General features: G+C 39.0%; 1 protein-coding gene across 1 annotated transcript in view; it reads left to right on the top strand.

Moving 5' to 3' along the window:
* Positions 1-704: 704 nt before the first annotated feature.
* The window catches only part of LOC122057619 (F-box protein At5g39450-like), a 93,174-nt gene continuing 74,033 nt past the window's right edge, over positions 705-19,845 (top strand). The window contains exon 1 of the mRNA XM_042619783.1: positions 705-3,208. Coding sequence (XP_042475717.1) covers positions 1,392-3,208 — 1,817 coding nt within the window. The 5' untranslated portion in view covers positions 705-1,391. The remainder of the gene's footprint in view (positions 3,209-19,845) is intronic.

Below are 19,845 nucleotides of genomic sequence, written 5' to 3'. Positions count from 1 at the left end.
TTGCTCGAGAGCTCATATACCCAGATACAAGGTGGGGTGAAATAACTCTCTCACCCCCATGAAAGTCCAAAATTTTATCAGTGTCGGTGCTTCAATATGCAGTCACATTAGCTGCAGGTTACAAACAAGATCCACCCTTTTGTACTTCTTATATATTTCAGTGGTCAAGGTCAAGAGGCTTGGCAACCCCGACATCCTCGGCAACTTAAAACTTAAGTCAAATAAAAAAAAAATCTATTTACGTGACTGTTAATGTTAAGCTTAGCATTTTTTTAATAAGCCCATCATGTATGGGCCTGAACCTGGGCCTGGACTTGGCCTTCTAATAAAAAGAAAAAACGAGCTCAAGCACAGTCAGATTCTACTTTGGCTTCTAGCTGAGCTGCCTATTTTGTCTTCAACCATAACGGCAAACCCCAGCCCATTTTCACGTGCTTCCTCTGACTCCCATTCAGACAAGACCAAAGTGCAATGGTCCTTCAAACAGTACTGTTGAACACGCGTCAAATCTGTCAAAGGTAAAGGGGTCCACCACTATATTAAGGATGACTTATCGTCACCCAAGGTTAATTACCCAATTCAATCAATGGCTGATATCGTACCAACCTAGATCTCTTAGGTCAGGACCCACTTCATTCAATATCTAGTCTCAATAATAATGATGACGATGTGGATGGTCAAGCTCAAGCTTTTGGACTGGTGGAGCTTTACCTCCCATCTTGAAGTGGTCACTGTGCGTTTTTAACTGGTCACCACCAGGAGAGAGAAAATTCTCATAAATTCTAGAGAGAGACTCCAGCTTGGAGAATCAAACTTGTTTTGTTTACTTACTCTAATATTATCATTCTCTGTTTATATGTCTGCAAAAATTATAATTCCCCTTTCGTCTGCAACAAAGGAAAGGGATGACTTCTTGAAGTAAAAATTGATGTCTTGTTGGCCTCAATTCATTCCATTCGCGTTTCTGAATTATTTTTTCTATAATTTTCTCTGATTTTATTATTATAGTTTTGTTTTTAATTCCATCGTGATTAGTAGTTTCATCTCTCTTCTATCTGTTTCTGAACCATGCAAGATGCCTTTAGCACAATTTTAAGAATCTGAAAGCAACCCGTTTCATTTCCAGGTGCTGATCTCTTTATTCCATTCCATTTTCACTTTCATCAGATGGGTTTCTTGTAATTTGTAGAGGGTTTTAATCGCGTCTCCTGTGTTGCATTTCCTACGATGGGGTCTTGCTGTTAGTTCAGGTAGTTGATACTTGTTTGTTGCTTCAGATTCAAAATCTAATTGAATGTAGAGATTTTTTTTAGGGTTTTTGAAGATTTGTAACTTAGCTTTGGACGTCAATTTTGTGGGTTTTCTCTTGTACCCTTCAGTCAATTCCTGTTATGTCGGCTGATCACTGTGGTTCTAGCTTACTTCTAGCTTTACCAGACGATGTATTTATAATCGTCTGTCGTTGCCTCTCTCGGAGAGACCTTTGCAACCTCAGCCTCTGTTGCCGGAGCCTCTATGATCTTGCATTCTCTGAGAAGGTCTGGCTCTCCCAATGTGAGATGCTAGGTGTGGTTGCTAATCAAGAACTTGTGGAATGGCGCAATGGTGTGTCCTCTTACAATGCTCTCTGTAAGTTTCTTGTTAGTGTTCGGCCCTTGATCGGCATCTGGGTACACCAGAACCCGGAGCTTGGAAATGTAGTTTATGTGATGCCTGGTTTTGTATCTGTTGTTGGGTGCCGAATCATCCCTCAAGATATTGGGCCATTGGGGCTTGAAGATGGCCCTCTACTATGGGCACCTGTATTTGAGATTATTAGTGATTCTGATGGCTCTGCGGCATTTTTCTTACATGGGCGAGAGAAGGATACTAATTACTTCTATCCTGGTCTGCTCAAGGCGGTTGATAGAGCCAGCAATGTGCTCTTGCTTGAGGTAGAGCCACAGCAGCAGTGCTGGGGATGGAAATTGTTGCATAGTAAGATTAGTAGGTCTGATGATGGAATTTTGAAGTCACATAGATTAGTTGAAACTCACAAGCCTGTGGTGCCCTTCAGTAGATTGGCTTTTGGTGACAGACGGAAACTGCTGGAGGTCGTTACCTATCGCTTAAAGGTCCCTGATACGGAAAATGGGCCTCTGTTTCCTGGCTTAAGAGATGATGAAGTAAACTTTCAGAAGGATATGGTGCTCTTGTCTGAGCGCCGTTCAATGCTATTGCGGATGTACAAGCTTGGTGAGGGCCACATTGATTGGGAGTCGGCACCTGGACTCCCTTCAGATCCTATTTGGATGGAATTGAACAAGATCATGAAGACTCTTGATGCTTCAGGTGCCAGGTATGGTTCTGCCAATGGGGTGGAGGGTCACTCAAAGAATACAAAGAGGAGAACTGTAGCTGGGTATTTTAAGGATAGTGTGAAACAGATTCTTGGGAAGTCCGGCTCCATCAATGATCGTGCAAGTTCAAGGAATGGTACTTCGAGCAGTGAAACTAAATATGCACAGCTTCATGAGTTCCTAAGGCCAGGTGACACAATTGGCTTGAGCTTACATGCTTGTACTATGAAGTTATCTAGTTATCGAGCATGGCCAAACATGCCTGACAGCCGGTTTGCCCTGTACAAGTTGCCTGTGAGGATCCCTAAAGCTGGTGAAGAGTATTCAGGCCTGTGGGGTGGCACCTTTGGCTGGCCTCCCGGGAGGCCTGCAGAAGATAAGCCTGGGAAAGCTCTATTCTTTCTTTTGCTTTCTTATGAAGTGTCTGAAGGTCAGCGACTTCTCATTGCAACCAAAATATTAGAAGGCACCCACTATGTCCTGCATCCCAATGGGTCGGCGATGTTTATTGTAAAGGTTGACGAACCTTCATTGGATCCATTCCCTTGGGATACTGATGGAGATTCCATACCCGTGGAGGTGAAACATGCTTATAATGGGGATGGAATTGCAAATGGGTACGGTTTCAGATATCCTGGCTCTAAGCCTGGTTCACTATTTGTGATTCAAAATGAAGTCCTTGCATTCGTCTGGAGGGAATCCAGAGCTGTCCTGACCTTGCAGAGGCTTGACCTACAAGAGCTCCTTAAGAAAGGTGAAAGGGTGCCTGCTTTGCCTCCTGTTGCTAACTTTTCCTATTTGACAAAGTCATATTCGAATGTGTTTGCAAGCTTTTCAAACACCTCCCATGGTTTGTCTTCTATACCAAGGTGCGTCCTTTTCTGTCCCCAGCATAATGGTTTATGTAGTATTCCAGTTCTTTATTTGTCTCCCTTGCTATGCATTTGGATTCATGTGAAATGGTTAAGCTTGTTTTATGATGGTCTGCATGTAAACATGATCTGTAGGAGTTGAAGATTATGATTTCTTCATTTCCTTTGCAGAATTTTTATTACTGCAACTCTAGTTGAACTATTCTATCTAATATAGCTTAATGCAACCATACTCCCAAAGCATTCATGGTTATTGAGTGAATTCCTTTGGATTTCTATGACTGTTTTGGCTTGTTATTAATTGCTATCCTCTTTTAGCTGTATATTGTTGATCGAGGTCAATTACGTTGGAGTCATAAGCAGAGAGGGGCTATGAAAGGCCAAAACCTGAGACTATTGAAGTCTATGTAATTGTTTGAAGCGCAAAGAGATGTTAGTACGGATACGTTTGAAGTTTCTATATTCTAATCAACTACAACTCAGCCTGATCCCAACTAAATGGGGTCGGCTACATGGATCTTATTTCTCCAATCAGTTCTATTCAAAGCCATACAAGATTCTAATCCTAAGCTACACGTCCTTCGTCAACAATTTCTTCTATGGTTATTTTAGGCCTACCTCTAACTCTTTTAGTTCCTTCGATTTGCAATAAATCATTTCTTTGTATTGAAGCATTCAAAGACCTCTGTTGCACATGTCCATGCCAACTCATACGAGTCTATTGTGACTTATCATGAATAGGGGCAACACCCAGATTTGTTCTAATTTGTTCATTTTTTTATTTTATCTTTTTTAGTTTTACCACTCATCCATCAAATTATCCTCATTTTTGCCACACTAAGTTTGTTTAAAAGTTTTTGTTTTACTTGCCAACATTCGGCCCCATATGGCATTGTTGGTTGTATAACCGTTCTATAGAATTTTCCTTTGAGTTTTAAAGGTATACAAAAATCACATAACACTCCAAACGCACCCCTCCATTTCATCAACCCTATTTTAATTCTTTGTACAATATCATCCTCTATTCCTACTCCTTTATTCATAAGCGAACCTAGCTATCTAAAGTTATCACTTTGTGGTAGTTCTCTAACATCAATTTTCACAACCCACTCTTTGTCCTATTGTTACTAAAGTTACACATCATGTTTTTTGTCTTTGTTGTACTTATCTTTAAACCTTTTGTTTCCAAGGTTGATGTTCATAAATTTAACTTTGCATTTATCCTAGCATTTGTTTCATCCACCAAAAGAATATCATTTGCAAAAAGCATACACTAAGGGATCTGATCTTGAATATCTCTAGTCAACTCATTTATGATTAGTGCAAACAACTACGGGCTTAGAGCTGAACCTTGGTGTAATTCAACTATTATGGGAATTCACTACCCTGTCCCTTCACAGATCTTACGCTAGTCACTACATCATGATACATATCTTTAATTACGTCTACATATTTACTCAAAACATTTTTATTCTCTAAAACTTCCAAATTAACTCTCTAGTAACTCTAACATAGGTTTTTTCTAAATCAATAAAAACCATCTGAAGATCTTTCTTATATGCTCTAAATCTTTCTATTAGTCCCTTGAGCAAATAGATAGCTTTTGTGTTTGCTTTTCCTTAGCATATAACCAAATTGGTTATCTGAAAATAATAATAATAATAATTTCATCGAATGGCTCATGAGTTTAATTCCTCTTTAATTTTTACAATTTTGAATATCACCTTCATTTTTATAAATCAGTACCACAATACTTCTTCTCCGTTCATGTAGCATTTTCCTTGTGCTTAGAATCTTATTAAATAACTTAGAATCTTATTAAATAATCTAGTTAGTCACAAAAATCCACAAATTCCTAGACTCTTCCAAACCTCTATGGGATACCATCTGGACCTACTACTTTACCTATTTTCGTCTTTTTTTAATGTTTCTTCTACTTTACTCTCTCTAATTCACCATATATATCTAAGATTTGTAGATCCTTGATGGTTATTATAATCTTCTAAAATACTATTATTTCATTTAGTAAATTATAGAAATATTTAGTCCACCTCTCTTTAATCTCCTCACCGTTTATTACAATATCATCATCCTCACTTTTAATACACCTGATATGGTTGAAATCTCTACTTCTCTTCTCCCTTAGTTTGGCTAGTTTATCTATACCTTGTTCCCCTTAGTGCCTAACTTGTTATAGAGGTCCTCATATTTTGTAGCCCCCTTGCTTTACCTATTATCTTCTTAACCTCATTTCTGATGAATTTATACCTATTGAAATCCTCTTCTTCTTTTGTTCTTTGCCAAGTTCTAAAACTGAATTTCTTAGCCTTTATTGCTGTTTGAACTTCCTCACCCTAGCACCAAGTCTTCCTAGATGAGTGTCATAATCCTTTAGATTCACCTAAAACATCCTTAGCTGGATTTTTAATATAAGCAACCATCTCGCCATATTATGTTAGGATCATCATCTAAATCCGACCTTCCATGTGATACTAATTAATCAAGAAATGTCTATAGCTTTTCACTCTTTAAATTGCACCATCTTATCTTAGGGAAATTATTCTCACTTCTCCTGCAATTATTCTTTCTAAAACACATATCTAAGGTCATTAATCTATGTTGCGTGGCTACGCTCTCCCATGGCATAATCTTACAATATTTACATGATAACCTATCAGCTTATCTAGTTAGAAAGAATCTATTTGGCTACTATGTTGTCCACTCTTAAAGGTTATTATGTGTTTACCATTGATAAATTGTAGGCAACTACAAAATCCAACACTAAAATTCCCACCTCTTCCTATCTCCGAAACCAAATCCTCCTTGAATTCTTTCATAGCCTCTATTATCCCTTCCAACATGCCCATTTAAACATCCTATAATAACGATACAACCTCAGACCTAGTTGAAAATATGGAGGCCCAAGCCTCGCACCCCAAAATGCTTAGGAGGTCAGCAAGACTCGAGGCCCACAATATTAAAACTGGACTTGGGTTACACCAACAGTCCAAGTCCATGTTAGCCCACTATAATTCCAGCCCACATGCCACTTCAACAAGCACTTCTTAGTCACCTCCATATCACTCCAAATGAGTCAAGTTAGCATTTTAGAAGGCTTGACTTGGAAATCTTCTAGGTGGCATTAGTTGGATGCAAATCCACACTACATTTTCTTCCCACTTGTCTTGAATTCAACCCTAGCACCCGCAATTTGAAAAACCCTATTTTGAATGCCTCTTCTTTTGGACTTTGAGCATTAGTAACCCATATGTCAAGAAGAGATTTGAAGAGTCCTAATGATAGTTGGGTTTGTTCTAATGATAGTAACCCATATGTGCAAGATCCAGCTTTGAAAAGATAGTAGCACCTGAAAGATGGTCCAATAAATCATCGAGCCTTGGAATAGGAAAGTGATACTTGATTGTGATTTTATTTTTCGCTCTACTATCGATGCACATCCTCCATGTGCCATTCTTCTTCGGTACAAGTAATGCGGGTACAGCACAAGGACTTAGGCTTTCTCGAATGAAGCCCTTATCCATCAACTCTGCTACTTGTCTATGTAATTCTTCATGTTCAGCGGGGCTCATACGATAATGGGCCAGATTTGGTAATGAAGCTCTAGATACCAAATCAATCTGATGTTGAATGTCCCTCATGGGGGGAAGACCTTGTGGAAGGTCCAAGGGGAATACATCACTAAATTCGGCCAATAATGGCTTCACTTTATCAGGTATTTCAGGCTTAACATGTTTGTTGTCTACTTTGTTAAGAAGGACATAAACAACATCCACTTCACCCATGCCACCACGCAAATCCCTCAAGGTAAGAAAATTAGGAGAGGAAATTGCTTCACTTTATCAGGTATTTCAGGCTTAACATGGTTGTTGTCTGCTTTGTTAAGAAAGACATAAACAACATTCACTTCACCCATGCCATCACGCAAATCCCTCAATGTAAGAAAATTAGGAGAGGAATTTTCTGATATAGGGGGTTTTAATAGGCTCCTTTGAGGGTGCCAAAATAATTTTCCTCCCCGCATACAAAAATGAGTACGTATTCTTGTACCCATCATGTGTGGTCTTTCTATCAAACTGCCAAGGTCGGCCAAGTATAATATGACTTGCATCCATGAGTAACACATCACACCAATCTTATCAAAATATGTAGAGGTAATTGATAAGCTGATCAAACAACGTTTTGAAACGATTACCTCGATACCTCGCTTAAGTCATGTCATCTTGTATGGAGTGGGATGTTCTTTCAACTCCAGTTTTAGCTTACGCACGGCATCTTCAGAAATCACATTCTCACAACAACCAGAGTCGATTATTAATTGACATACCTTCCCTGAAATAGTGCACGAATGGGAAGCTACGGATCGGGAGAATCGAATGACTCACGTATCAGTGTATCACACTAGTACAAGGCATGTAGAATTTTCGGGTTCGAGCAGTCACAGAAAAACGACTATATCTCTCTCAATAAAGCCGGAATTATGTGATTCCGGAGCCTATAAAACAAGGACTCACAGCTCTACAATCGTCGTGACAAAAGTTTTCTCAAAAAACGTTTGTAAGACACCCGAAATCTCTCATGAAGTTGATGCACGAATCTGGAAATTGAAAGTAAGGAAGGTTATAGCTCTTTTAGGCTATGGAATGCCTCTTCAAGGTCATAAAGATGGGAAACTCTTCAAGGTTTCAAAATGACTCAACAATAGAGCAAATTTTTACTAAACTTCTTCATGTCCCAATAGGCCACATTGTCTTATAATTTATAGGAAAATAAAACAGCCAAAGTCACATTGGTTGTGTGATATATTACAATGTGAAAGAAAACAAAGGAGAAAATATTGACTCTAAAAACTAACTAGACTCATGTTTCCACATCTTAGTCCCATTTGTCTTCAAGGTTAGGTTGGATATTGAAAACTCACCTTGTCTTGGTTGCTTTTGTTTGAAAAATGGAGATGATAGTTAACTATTATCAAAGACAAAGCCAACTATCATTAGGACTCTTCAAATCTCTTCTTGACATATGGGTTATTAATGCTCAAAGTCCAAAAGAAGGGGCATTCAAAGTAGGGTTTTTCAAATTGTGGATGCTAGGGTTGAATTCAAGACAAGTGAGAAGAAAATGTAGTGTGGATTTGCATCCACCTAATGCCATCTAGAAAATTTCCAAGTCAAGCCTTCTAGAATGCCGACTTGGCTCCTTTGGAGTGATATGGAGGTGACTAAGGAGTGCTTGTTGAGGTGGCATGTGGGCTAGAATTATGGTGGGCTAACATGGACTTGGACTGTTAGTGTAACCCAAGTCTAGTTTTAATATTGTGGGCCTTGAGCCTTGCTGACCTCCTAAGCATTTTGGGGTGTGTGGCTTGAGCCTCCATATTTTCAACTAGGTCTGAGGTTGTATCATTAGGACATGTTGTATATAGGAAACAACCGACAACGGCACTGGATCTTGCACCTATTCCCTTCCTTGGGAAGCCTAATGTTCAGGTTGATGAATTGATCACACAACTGAAATTGGTGCATGAAGATGTGTAGGAGCGTTTGCAAACAAGTGCCAATAATTACGAGAAAAATGTTGACAGGAAGCGGCGTGAGGTTATTTTTGAACCAAGGGACTATGTTTGGGCTTTATTACCACCAGAGCAACACCCCGTTGGCACATACAACAAGCTGAGTGACCGGAAGATGTGCCCTCTTGAAATACTTGAACCCATTGGCCCTAATGCATATCGTTTGAAGCTTCCATCCCACATTAAGACATCTAACATTTTTAATGTGAAGCATCTGACACCATATATCGGAGATTCGTCCGATGATGGAGATTTGAATTTGAAAGCGAATTCTTTTCAACTCGGGGGGAATGATACAACCTCAGACCTAGTTGAAAATATGGAGGCTCAAGCCTCACACCCCAAAATGCTTAGGAGGTCTGCAAGGCTTAAGGCCCACAATATTAAAACTGGACTTGGGTTACATCAACAGTTCAAGTACATGTTAGCCCACCATAATTCCAGCCCACATGTCATCTCAACAAGCACTTCTTAGTCTCCTCCATATCACTCCAAAGGAGCCAAGTCAGCATTCAAGAAGGCTTGACTTGGAAATCTTCTAGATGGCATTAGGTGGATGCAAATCTACACTACATTTTCTTCCCACTTGTCTTGAATTCAATCATAGCACCCACAATTTGAAAAACCCCTAATTTGAATGCCTCTTCTTTTAGACTTTGAGCATTAGTAACCCATATGTCAAGAAGAGATTTGAAGAGTCCTAATGATAGTTGGCTTTGTCTTTGACAATAATTAACTATCATCTCCGTTTTTCAAATAAAGGCAACCAAGACGAGGTGAGTTTTCAACATCCAACCAACCTTGAAGACAAAGGCAACCAAGACAAGGTGAGTTTTGTTAGGATTTAAAATGTAACCGCAAGCGTACAGATCAATGTAGCTATGGGTCGAACATAAGGAGAGCAGCCACTTTATTTTTGGCTTCTTTTAATAATGCGAAAGTGAACCGATTAATGGTTGTGATCTAATTCTAACAACCATCCTAAACATATGTATCTAAAATAACGTCCTAACGATTCGTCATCTATGAATTTAAATACGCAAGCCACGCAATTAAAATTAAATAAATAAATAACTGAAAATAAACTACCCACGCAATTAAAAAGCAATGAAGGAAAAAAAATGCTGAAATAAAAATAAAGTAAAAGAAAGGGGATAAAGTTAGAGAGAGGCTCACAAGTCGGTTTCTCTACTTAGCCCGAGGGATGCATCATCTTACAACGGTTACTCTACTTGGCTTTAGGGAAAGGGAGGCAATTAAAATAAAATAAAATAAAATGATGGTTCTATGGCTAGGAGGGGCAAAGCCAACATATACACTAGCCATGAACCTTGGGAGAAAGGGAAAGCAATAATGTAACAATTGAAATTAAAATCCTAAATTAAGAAAGAAAGGAAACCAGGAAGAGGGAATGAGAAGGGGGTGAGAAGACTACTGAAGGAGCCTACTTACTTGAACTTCAATCCTTGAACTGAAAACTTGATCGATTTAAGATACTACCAATACTAAAAACCAAATCTAAAATAAACCAAATCTGAAATTTCTAGTACTAGAGAAAACAAATCTGAAGAGAAAAATTGAACTTGAAAGACATGCTCTATAGCTTGTTCTGGTCACCTAGAACTAGAACTTGAAAATTACAACTTCAATTGCTTAAACAATAAAAATAAGAGACTGAATCAAAAACAAAAGTGCTTGCATTAATTGAATAAAAAGAACTTACAAAAGTGTTTGAAGCAAAAACCTACAACTAGAGCTAGAGAAAGAGACTATAGAAAGAGCAATTAAAAAAAAACCTAAAAAGAGAAGTAGAGAGGAAGAGAGGGACCACCCTTTAGGGTTTTGTGGACTCCCTTTTATAGGGAATAGGAGAGAGAGGAGGACCTTCAAGGGTGGATCCCCTTGGACGATTTTGTGGTAAAGTGGAGGAGAGAAAAGAGAGAGAATCATAGGAAGTGGAAGTTTTTTTTATTTCTTACCTTTTTTTTCCTATTTTTTCTCTTCTTTTTTTTTTTTCCTTTTTCTCTCTCTTCTTGCGCAAAAAACCCCCCTTGGCCGATTTTTCTTGCTTGGATTTGGATAATATTTTATTTTAATGGGAAATTTCATCCATTCCCTTGTGTTTTTCTTTACTTCTTTTCTTTCCTATTTTTTCTCTTTATTTTCTCTCTCTTCTTCAAACTTGCGCACAACCTCTTGGCAGACTTCCTTTAAGTGATGAGTAGGAGAAAGAAAATCTTTCCAAAAAAAAACTCCAAAAAATGGCAGCCAAGGTTCGAACTTGAGACCTCCTAATAAGGAATGGATTTTGCGCACCACAACTCACCAACTATGCTAGGTAGTTGTTGTTACCAAAAACGAATCTTCAATCACTTAAGGGTGTGGTCCATCGATCCTTGTTAGAATTTGGAATATTCTTTTTTACCCCTGGGACAACTACAAACAGGCTGGTTCTGCATCTTGGTTCAGTTATGATCCATTATTCTTTTTCTGGCCTGAAAAGAATAATCATTTGTACGGCTGATCAAACGAATGTGTACTTTTAATTGAACACGTCCATCTTGCTCAGAATTTCGTCCTCTTTGTAGCCATGAAAAAAAAAAAAAACAGGACCTCTTTACGTGTAAAATTGGAGATATAGTGTCCGATAGTCCTTAAAGCCTTGAAAATATAAAACCTGCAAAAAGAGAGTAAAACCCAAGGTAGCTCCATTCTAAATATGTAAAATGCATGTTTTACTACCCTAGATTTCACACATAAATGTGCTCATCAGTTTTCAACAGCTTACATAACCTGAAGACAAATGGGGCTAAGATGTGAAAACATGAGTCAAGTTAGTTTTTAGAGTCAATATTTTCTCCTTTGTTCTCTTTCACATTGTAATATGTCACACAACCAATGTGACTTTGGCTATTTTATTTTCCTATAAATTGTAAGACAATGTGACCTATTGGGACATGAAGAAGTTTAGTAAAAATATGCTCTATTGTTGAGTCATTTTGAAACCTTGAGAGTCATTCCATAGCCTAAAAGAGCTATACCCTTCCTTACTTTCAATTTCCAGATTTGTGCATCAACTTCATGAAGATTTTGGGTGTCCTATAAATGTTTTCTGAGAAAACTTTTGTCACGACGATTGTAGAGTTGTGAGTCCTTATTCCATCGGCTCCGAAATCACATCATTCCGACCAGTATTGAGAGAGATATAGTCGTTTTCCTGTAACTGCTCGAACCTGAAAATCTACACGCCTTGTACTAGTGTGATACGTGAGTCATTCAATTCTCCCAATCCGTAGCTTCCCACGAGGCTGCATCAAATAATCTTTTCATTTTGACTAATTCTTTGGATTAAATCATCCATTTGTTCCCAAAATTGTTTCTTAACGTTAACATCTAATCCTATTTGGGGTGTATAAGCGCTAATTATATTAATTATTTCCTTCCCCAATATAAGCTTGATAGATAGTATCCTATCACTAATCCTTTTAACTTCTACAACTTCTTTCTTTCTTTCTTTCTTTCTTTCTTTCTTTTCTTTTCTTTTCTTTTTTTTTGTAAATCTTTATCAACTACTATTCCCACTCCATTTTTATTAGCTGTATCCCCATTATACCAAAGCTTATAGCCGCCTAAATCTTTAGCCTTTTTACACTTCCATTTTTTCTCTTGCATACCAGCTGTGTTAATTCTTCTTCTTCTCATTACATCTATCAATTATAAACTCTTTCCCGTTAAAGTTCCTATGTTACAAGATACTAATCTAATCTTACACTCTTGGGCTAGTTTCTTTACTTGTTCATGGTGCGTAAACACTCTACTTGTCACCACAATGGGGCGCTGAAGCTGTCTCTTACAAGGCGCACCCCATCTAACCCTTGCTCACTTTCCACTGCATTCAGGTCGTAATGCAATGCATTGCTTCCGGGGAATGCCCTAGCATAAGGTCAATGCGACATAATTCCAAAACCGGTGTAGTATAATTATTATAAACGTGTAAACAGGATCCATGTGAAAAATGATTCGCTGAATATACAGTTCCGGCTGCTTACCGATGCACCAATAATAAAATAACAATTATTCCTGGAATTCAACTGGCTAGATATCTTGATTCTTTAGATAACGGAAATAGAAATTCTCTTTCGGTAGCCTTAAGGCATACTCGTGGCACTTTTTTTTTTTTTTCAACCTTCTTTGTTCAATGTTATTACATATTGAGGTTGAGGTAAAATGTGTAAAATCCTTCCCAATGTGTTCTAAGAAAACTATGGTGTTGGTAAGATTGTAAATTACTAGCATTTGAACATAACTGTTCACCTTCTGCATTGGTCCTGCCCATTTTTTGTAGGAACACCAACCTACATTTGACTTCAAATCTGAAGTCAAATTTTGAAACTTTGAGTTCTACAAATATAAAAGGTTAAATGGAGTTGTAGGTCCCTCACATTTGGGGAAATTGTAACCATGGTCCTACATTTTCCATAGTCTAGAATCTCATTCAAACAGATTCTATACTCGACTCCCATCATACTCTTCCAAGTTCAAATCAATTGTGTGTCTTTCCCTTTCTACTACCAGTTGTCTATAATGTTCGAGTTCATTTGCTCCAATTGCCATCTAGTCAAATCAATCAATTTGTGTGATTACTGTGCTTTCTATTGTGAATTACTCTCCGGTTTCTCTTAGAACTGGAAAGATGAATTTTCTTTTCCTTTTTCCCCCTTGTTTCTAGAGTTCACTCATATGTTTAGAAAATGTGGAGTATATTTTGTGGGCTTTGATAATTTTTCATAATATTTTGTAACATTATTCTTTTGGTATTTTCAGCGGTAGTTTAGTTTACTTCAAATTGAGATGCTTCTATAGCTTTGTTAAAGTTTCGAAACTTTAATGTCTGTTGATCTGTTTTATGATTTTCCTCTTTATGTTGTATTTTCAACAGCAGTAGAGTTAATTCTGATTTCCATGTGATCTTAGTTTGTTTGTTGACTTTTTTATCCTTTCTGCTGTTATTATTATGTTCCTTTTCATGGGAGCCACCATATGTTCTTTTCCTGATTCAGGTGGATAGTTTTTTAACTACTGTTTCTGGAGATCTGTTTTAACTTATAGGCATGAGTATGTCATGTTTCCCTTACATTATTCTATGAGATGTGATTCTGGAGTTTTGTGGTTCAATTTGAAATCTTCATTGGTTACTAGGACTAAAGATTTTGCCCTCGATTGGCAGTGAAAATGGGTCAAGAGAGGATCTTCTAGGGTTAACAGTCATTGTTTAGGGGTAGGATTTGACTTTTACAACCAGAGATGGTGATGTCATGCATGGTTATCAAGGCGTCGCCTAGGCATCCAGGTGTCTTGACAACTAGGGTCACCTTGGTCGTGTAGGTGGAGGCCTTGATCGCCTTCTTGGTCTCCCCTTGCTTCCAGGCCCCCAATGCCTTGAGTCACAACAGCTATGATGCCATGGCCAATAAAGAATCTTTGAGAAATGATGGGTTTTGGGGAAGTCGTGGAGGAAGAGAGAAAAAGATAAATCAGAACTTGGTGCTCTTGGGTGGGGGTGGGGGTGGGGGGGCATGCTGGATTCTATTTGCCACCATTAGGCAATGGTCATACACAGAACACAAGGGATAAACAAAGCCTCCCTAACCTGATAAAGTGTGTTTTTGTAAAAATTTATTCCACATTAACTTAAGTCTAACGCTGTTGTGCAGGGAGGGAGCTCTGGCACAATTGGGGAAAACATGGGACTGCATGTGCAATTTCCTGCTACCGCCCGTGCTGACCATGTCGGAGAGTAGGACACTAGGACCACATACTGGTTGATGGTTGGCCTGAATAAGTGAATAAATTTCTGCTTGGGTATATGGGAGCTGGGTTGAGGAGACATATCCAGCCAATTCTCATAATATGAGAAAATGGGGGAGTAGTGCCAGTTCATCTCTTTTCAGTAGGCCCTGGTTTAGATTTTTTAGGCCATAAGAGAAGACAGTTGCTTTGTCTTTTAATGTCTGAATTGAAACTTCTATTGGATTTTATTGAAATAAAGAAACCTATATCCGTACTGAAGATATCACTGGAGTTGAAAACTGGTTTAAATTTTGAAAAGAGAAACATGTGTTTGAGCACGGTTTTTGGTTTGGACCTAGTCAGGATGATGAGTGTTAGATGGTTATCACATTCATGTTAACGATCTTGAGCATTTGGAAAAAATTGCTCTAGAAAGGATGGAAATCCCAATAACATGGTGATGCAGTTAAAACACAATTGGGTTTATTTTAATAGAAATAAGGTTTGGGTTGGGTTATATATGTATTGGGCCTTCAATCAAATGTGTTCTCATTGTAATGGGCCACTTTGATTGGTCTATAATATGGGTAGAGGCTAGCCATACTGGATTAGTTAGATGTGTTATTTCTTTTTTCAATTGTTATTAAGTGTTTTAGGAATTTATAAGTCCAGCCTTATTTTGTTCCTTCATAGTTAATTTCCTTGTCAGTTTATGTTACCTTATTAGTTAAGGATTGGTTAGGCCTTTCCTTTCGAGTCTGTTTTTGAGTCTTCTGTATAAATTTGTAAGGGTATCCAGCCTTGTACACGAATTTGACTGATGAGATTTTATCTTGAGCCTTTTCTTTCTTTTTTTTTAGATTGTTACACTGTGAAGGGGTAAGGTAACAGCGAGGGGACTCAAACTCAAGACCTACTGGTGAGCGTGGGCTTATAACACCACAATCTCACCAACTACACTAGGCAGTTGTTGTTTAACTGAGCCTTCTCTTTATTCTGTGAGATTCAGGTTTGCTGTGAGATGCAGTGCTATGTGGTGGGATTCCAATTGAGGCTAGGTGGGATGCTTAGTCATATTTTCTTCTTCATTCTTCCTTCTCCATCAATGCTCAAGTAAGATAATTTCACTACTCCTAATCTAACCATCTGATTTACTTGATATATATATATATATATATATATTATCTTGTTTGGTAGCCTAAGAACTGTTGTTAACCAGAATCTTACCTCTATTAGTTCACTATTGCTGAGATATCCGAGTTCCTAGTTTTTAAGGTCTTAGGTCACTAATTCTGTAACAGTGCTGGTTCTTGAGATCCAACCATTGGATCAAGTCCATCTTTTGAAGGTTGTTCCTGGATTCAGATCCTCTCCAGCCAAGGGGTGGCTGGAGAGGGACCAGTGAGGAGAGAGACAGACACAAAACAGGAGAGAGAAAGAGAAACAGGAAAAAGAAAACAGGGGAGAGAAAATAGGAAACAGCAATTAGGAGAGAGACAGACAGAAAACCATGACTGGTCCCTATCCAGCCAACCCTCCGGCTGGAGAATATCTAAATCCGTTGTTCCTTGCTAATTTTATCAAATTCATACCAGAATATTACATCCATCAGAGTAGTTGATTTACTGTTATCAATTTTCTCTTGAATCTGGTTTCTAAACCTTCACTGCGATTCTGTTTTAAAGTTAAGTTTCTAAACCTAATCCCTTAGGCTTCTAGAAACCCATCAGAAGGGCTTTTGGCTTCCCTACAACCAAGGGGGGGGGGGGGGGGAGAGAGATGTGCTAATGAAGGAGTTGGGGGAGTATGCAGGGTGGTGGGAGTTGTGGTGGTTGATAGGGTGTAGATGTGAAGATTTGTCTGAAATATGTATTGTACACTTGTTACGAAACCTCTGCAACATTGGTACGGTCCAGAAAGTCAGATGAACACCTAAGTTCATTTTTCATCCTTGGTGAACTATTTGCATGTTTTTCCTAATCGGATCTAATACATAATTTCAGAATTCCCAAGTCTCCCAGCGGTGTCTCTCTCTCTCTCCCTACTTCCACATTGATGTTACCAGTCATCATGGAGTGACTTTGTTTCGAAAAAGGTTCCATAACGCATGCACATGCCAGTTTGCAAGAGCTTGTGCATCATACCTCAGATAAAACAGGGGGTGGGAGCACAAGAATGGAACCAAGAATCAGAGGGTGGACACAGTTGCAGTCTTGAGTCCTGGAGGTACCCATATATCCCCCAGCAGTTTTATACAAGCCAAAAGATGTGCTGCTAGAAGGCCTCCGTACTGATATGTGAAGTGTAAGAACAGGCTTATTTTCTGTAGAGAAGAGGGCTGCACTATTCATTACTAATAGAAAATGCTCAGTGGCTATGAGAACCAAACTGATCATGTTGATGGAGAACCCTTAGGGAAGGGAGGGGAAATCAGAGTAGAGAGGGGGAAAAGGAGGATCACACTCACACATTCATTCAATAATCAAATTGCTCTCTAAATCTTCAATCGATTACAACCAATATATAGGAAAATAGGAACATGAAATTAGAAACTTAACTGAAATGGAAACTAGCCTAAACTAGGAAACAACTATAAAAAGGAAACCAAAGCAAGGAAGTAAATCCAACTCCTACGTTCAACCCTGGAAAATAAAAGCATGAAATAAAATACTAAGTAAACTACTAATTTTATTTCCAACCCTTGTTGGACCAAAACCCTGGGCTGGACCGGTTCTTCTTGGCTCTTGGCTTCCAAAGCCGGTCATGCTGGTCCAACCAAGAAAGAGCAGCCGTATCTGCATCAACTCTCCTCCTCTGAAAAGAACTCGACTCCGTCGAGTTAGGGAAAGGACCGAGGAGACCGTCTGAAGGAATACGCTGAATGAGGAACGATCCCACCATCTTCTTGAGCTTAATTTCAGGGAAATCTTTGGCAGGATGAAACTTCATAGTCTTGTTGGCATGCTTGAAGGCATAGGTATTGGCATAGCCACAATGCTGTACTTTCTTATCAAACAACCAAGGTCGACCAAGAAGGATATGGCACACCTTCAGAGGGAGGACATCACATTGGACTGTATCCTTAAATCCACCAATAGAATATGTGACCAAGCACTTATCTGTGATTTTGAGATTAGTGTTGTTCACCCAAGCAACCTTGTAAGGATTAGGATGTGGTTCTGTATTCAATCCCAGCTTACGAACATCGTCTTCAGAGACAACATTAGTGCAACTGCCTCCATCAATGACCAAGGTTAGCAATTGATCATTGCACTTCACACGAGTCTGAAAAATACTACTATGGTGCCAATCTTCATTTTCAGTGGCCTTTTGAGTGGTCAACACATGACGAATGACATAAAAAGGATGTTGGTCATCGTCACTGAGAGTGTCATTGACTTCATCTGTTGCACGCTCTTCTCTTAAATCAACTGTGTCAGAACCAAGTTGCTCTTCGGGAATATATGGTATAGGAGAATCCTTATCAATAAAAGCAACCAAATGGCTGGGACATTGGGCACTGATATGTCCAAATCCATGGCATGAGTAGCACCGAACTGTAAATTTTGAAGAATCAGAAGGTTTATCTGAACCACGCCGAGGGGGTGAGTATGGGCGAGTAGGCCGTGAAGATGACATTTCAGAAACATGTCGAGGTGGAGAATACGGCCGACTAGGTCGTGAAGAGGCCATAGATGTAGCACTAGCCTGTGGTTTGCTAGATGACCTCTCTTGGGTAGGAGACTGTTGCAAAACGGAACTAGTACCTCGAGAAAAAGTATCTGCAAAATTTCTCCGATTGTATGGGCGTTTCAGACTTTCCTCAACCTGATATGCTACTTGTATGACGCCTTCCATGGTAGGTAGTCGACTAGATGCAAGGGTAGCAATAAGTTGAGGGTGCAAACCATTGCGAAATTGGGCCACTAATACTTCGTCATCCCACTCAAAGTCAGAACGAGTGGCCAAATAATAAAATCTAGCAACATACTCTTCAACGGTCAAATTCTCTTGTTTCAACTGTGCAAACCTGAGATGCATGCGTTGCTTGTAATCAAAAGGCAAGAATCGCGGATTCATGATTTCATACATTTCAGCCCAAGTAGTGACCAAACCAATGGCTCGGGTTCGGTTCTGTTGTTGTTGCTTGATCCACCAGACTCGGGCCGTGCCTTTCAGTTTGGCCTCTGTAAATAGGATCTTTCGAGCCTCAGTTAACCCGTACCATCTGAAGAATGTATCTAAGCTGTGAATCCAATCAAGGTACAATTCTGGATTATTGTCTCCATAAAAATCGAGGACATCCAATTTTGCTGCTCTTTCTGCTCCATCATCATGTCTACCAGTGTCATATGGTGGTGGAGGTGGTGGTGGTGGTGGTGGTAGTGTTACTGACGGATTCTGTGGAGTGGTGTTGGAAGAATCCCATATTGAATGGGACTCTTTCCTTTATCCGCTGCCACCAAACGATCAATAGAAACTTGCATGGATCCCATAAAAACTTGCATAGATTCCACCATTGTTTTTAGGGACGTGACCATGTTAGTGAGCATCAAATTTTGTATCAGTTTCTCCTTTATAAGAATTCAGCTGTTGAACAACTTCACTATTGGCTACCATGGTGATGATTAACAAAATAACACTCAAGAATATATGGTAGAATAACAAATATTTTTTTTTGGGAAGGGCAGAATTGTAATTACTTGAGATTCAATTAAACCACAAAGGATATCAAGTGTGGGTAGTGATCTAAATGTAAATAAGAAAAAAATGAGGGATAGAAGGAATTAATAGATAAAAGAGGGGTAATTCTGGAAAATCAGAAGAATTAAGGGAAGAAAAAAAAAACAAAAAGAAACCATGGAGAACAAAAGGGTTACTGTTGGCCGACTGAAGGGGCAGTGAGGAGTTTTGCTTCTTGGTTGAAGCCAGTAAGGAAGGAGAAAGAGATCCAGGGGTCTTTTTTTTGGCTACGGCAAGCAAAGGCGGAAACCCAGGGATCTTCGACTCCAACAATGGATCGTGACTTACATGGGGGTTGTGATCAGTGGTGGTGACTTCAATCAGCTGCGGGGACTTCGCAATGAAGAAAGTCGACGTGCAGCGGGGGGCGAGAAACTGGGAACCAGGTATGTCTGCTTTTTTTCTTTTTTTTCTTGGTTTGATCTTACCTCTTGTTGCCTCTTCTCTTCTTCTTCCTTCGCTTCCTTCTGGTTCTGTTTTTCTCTCTCTGCTCTTTTTTTTTTTTTTTTTT

The sequence above is a fragment of the Macadamia integrifolia genome, chromosome 12, assembly GCF_013358625.1.
Source record: "Macadamia integrifolia cultivar HAES 741 chromosome 12, SCU_Mint_v3, whole genome shotgun sequence".
NCBI lineage: Eukaryota > Viridiplantae > Streptophyta > Magnoliopsida > Proteales > Proteaceae > Macadamia > Macadamia integrifolia.
Note: the sequence above shows the minus strand (reverse complement) of the source record. Positions and strands in the feature narration are given on the sequence as shown.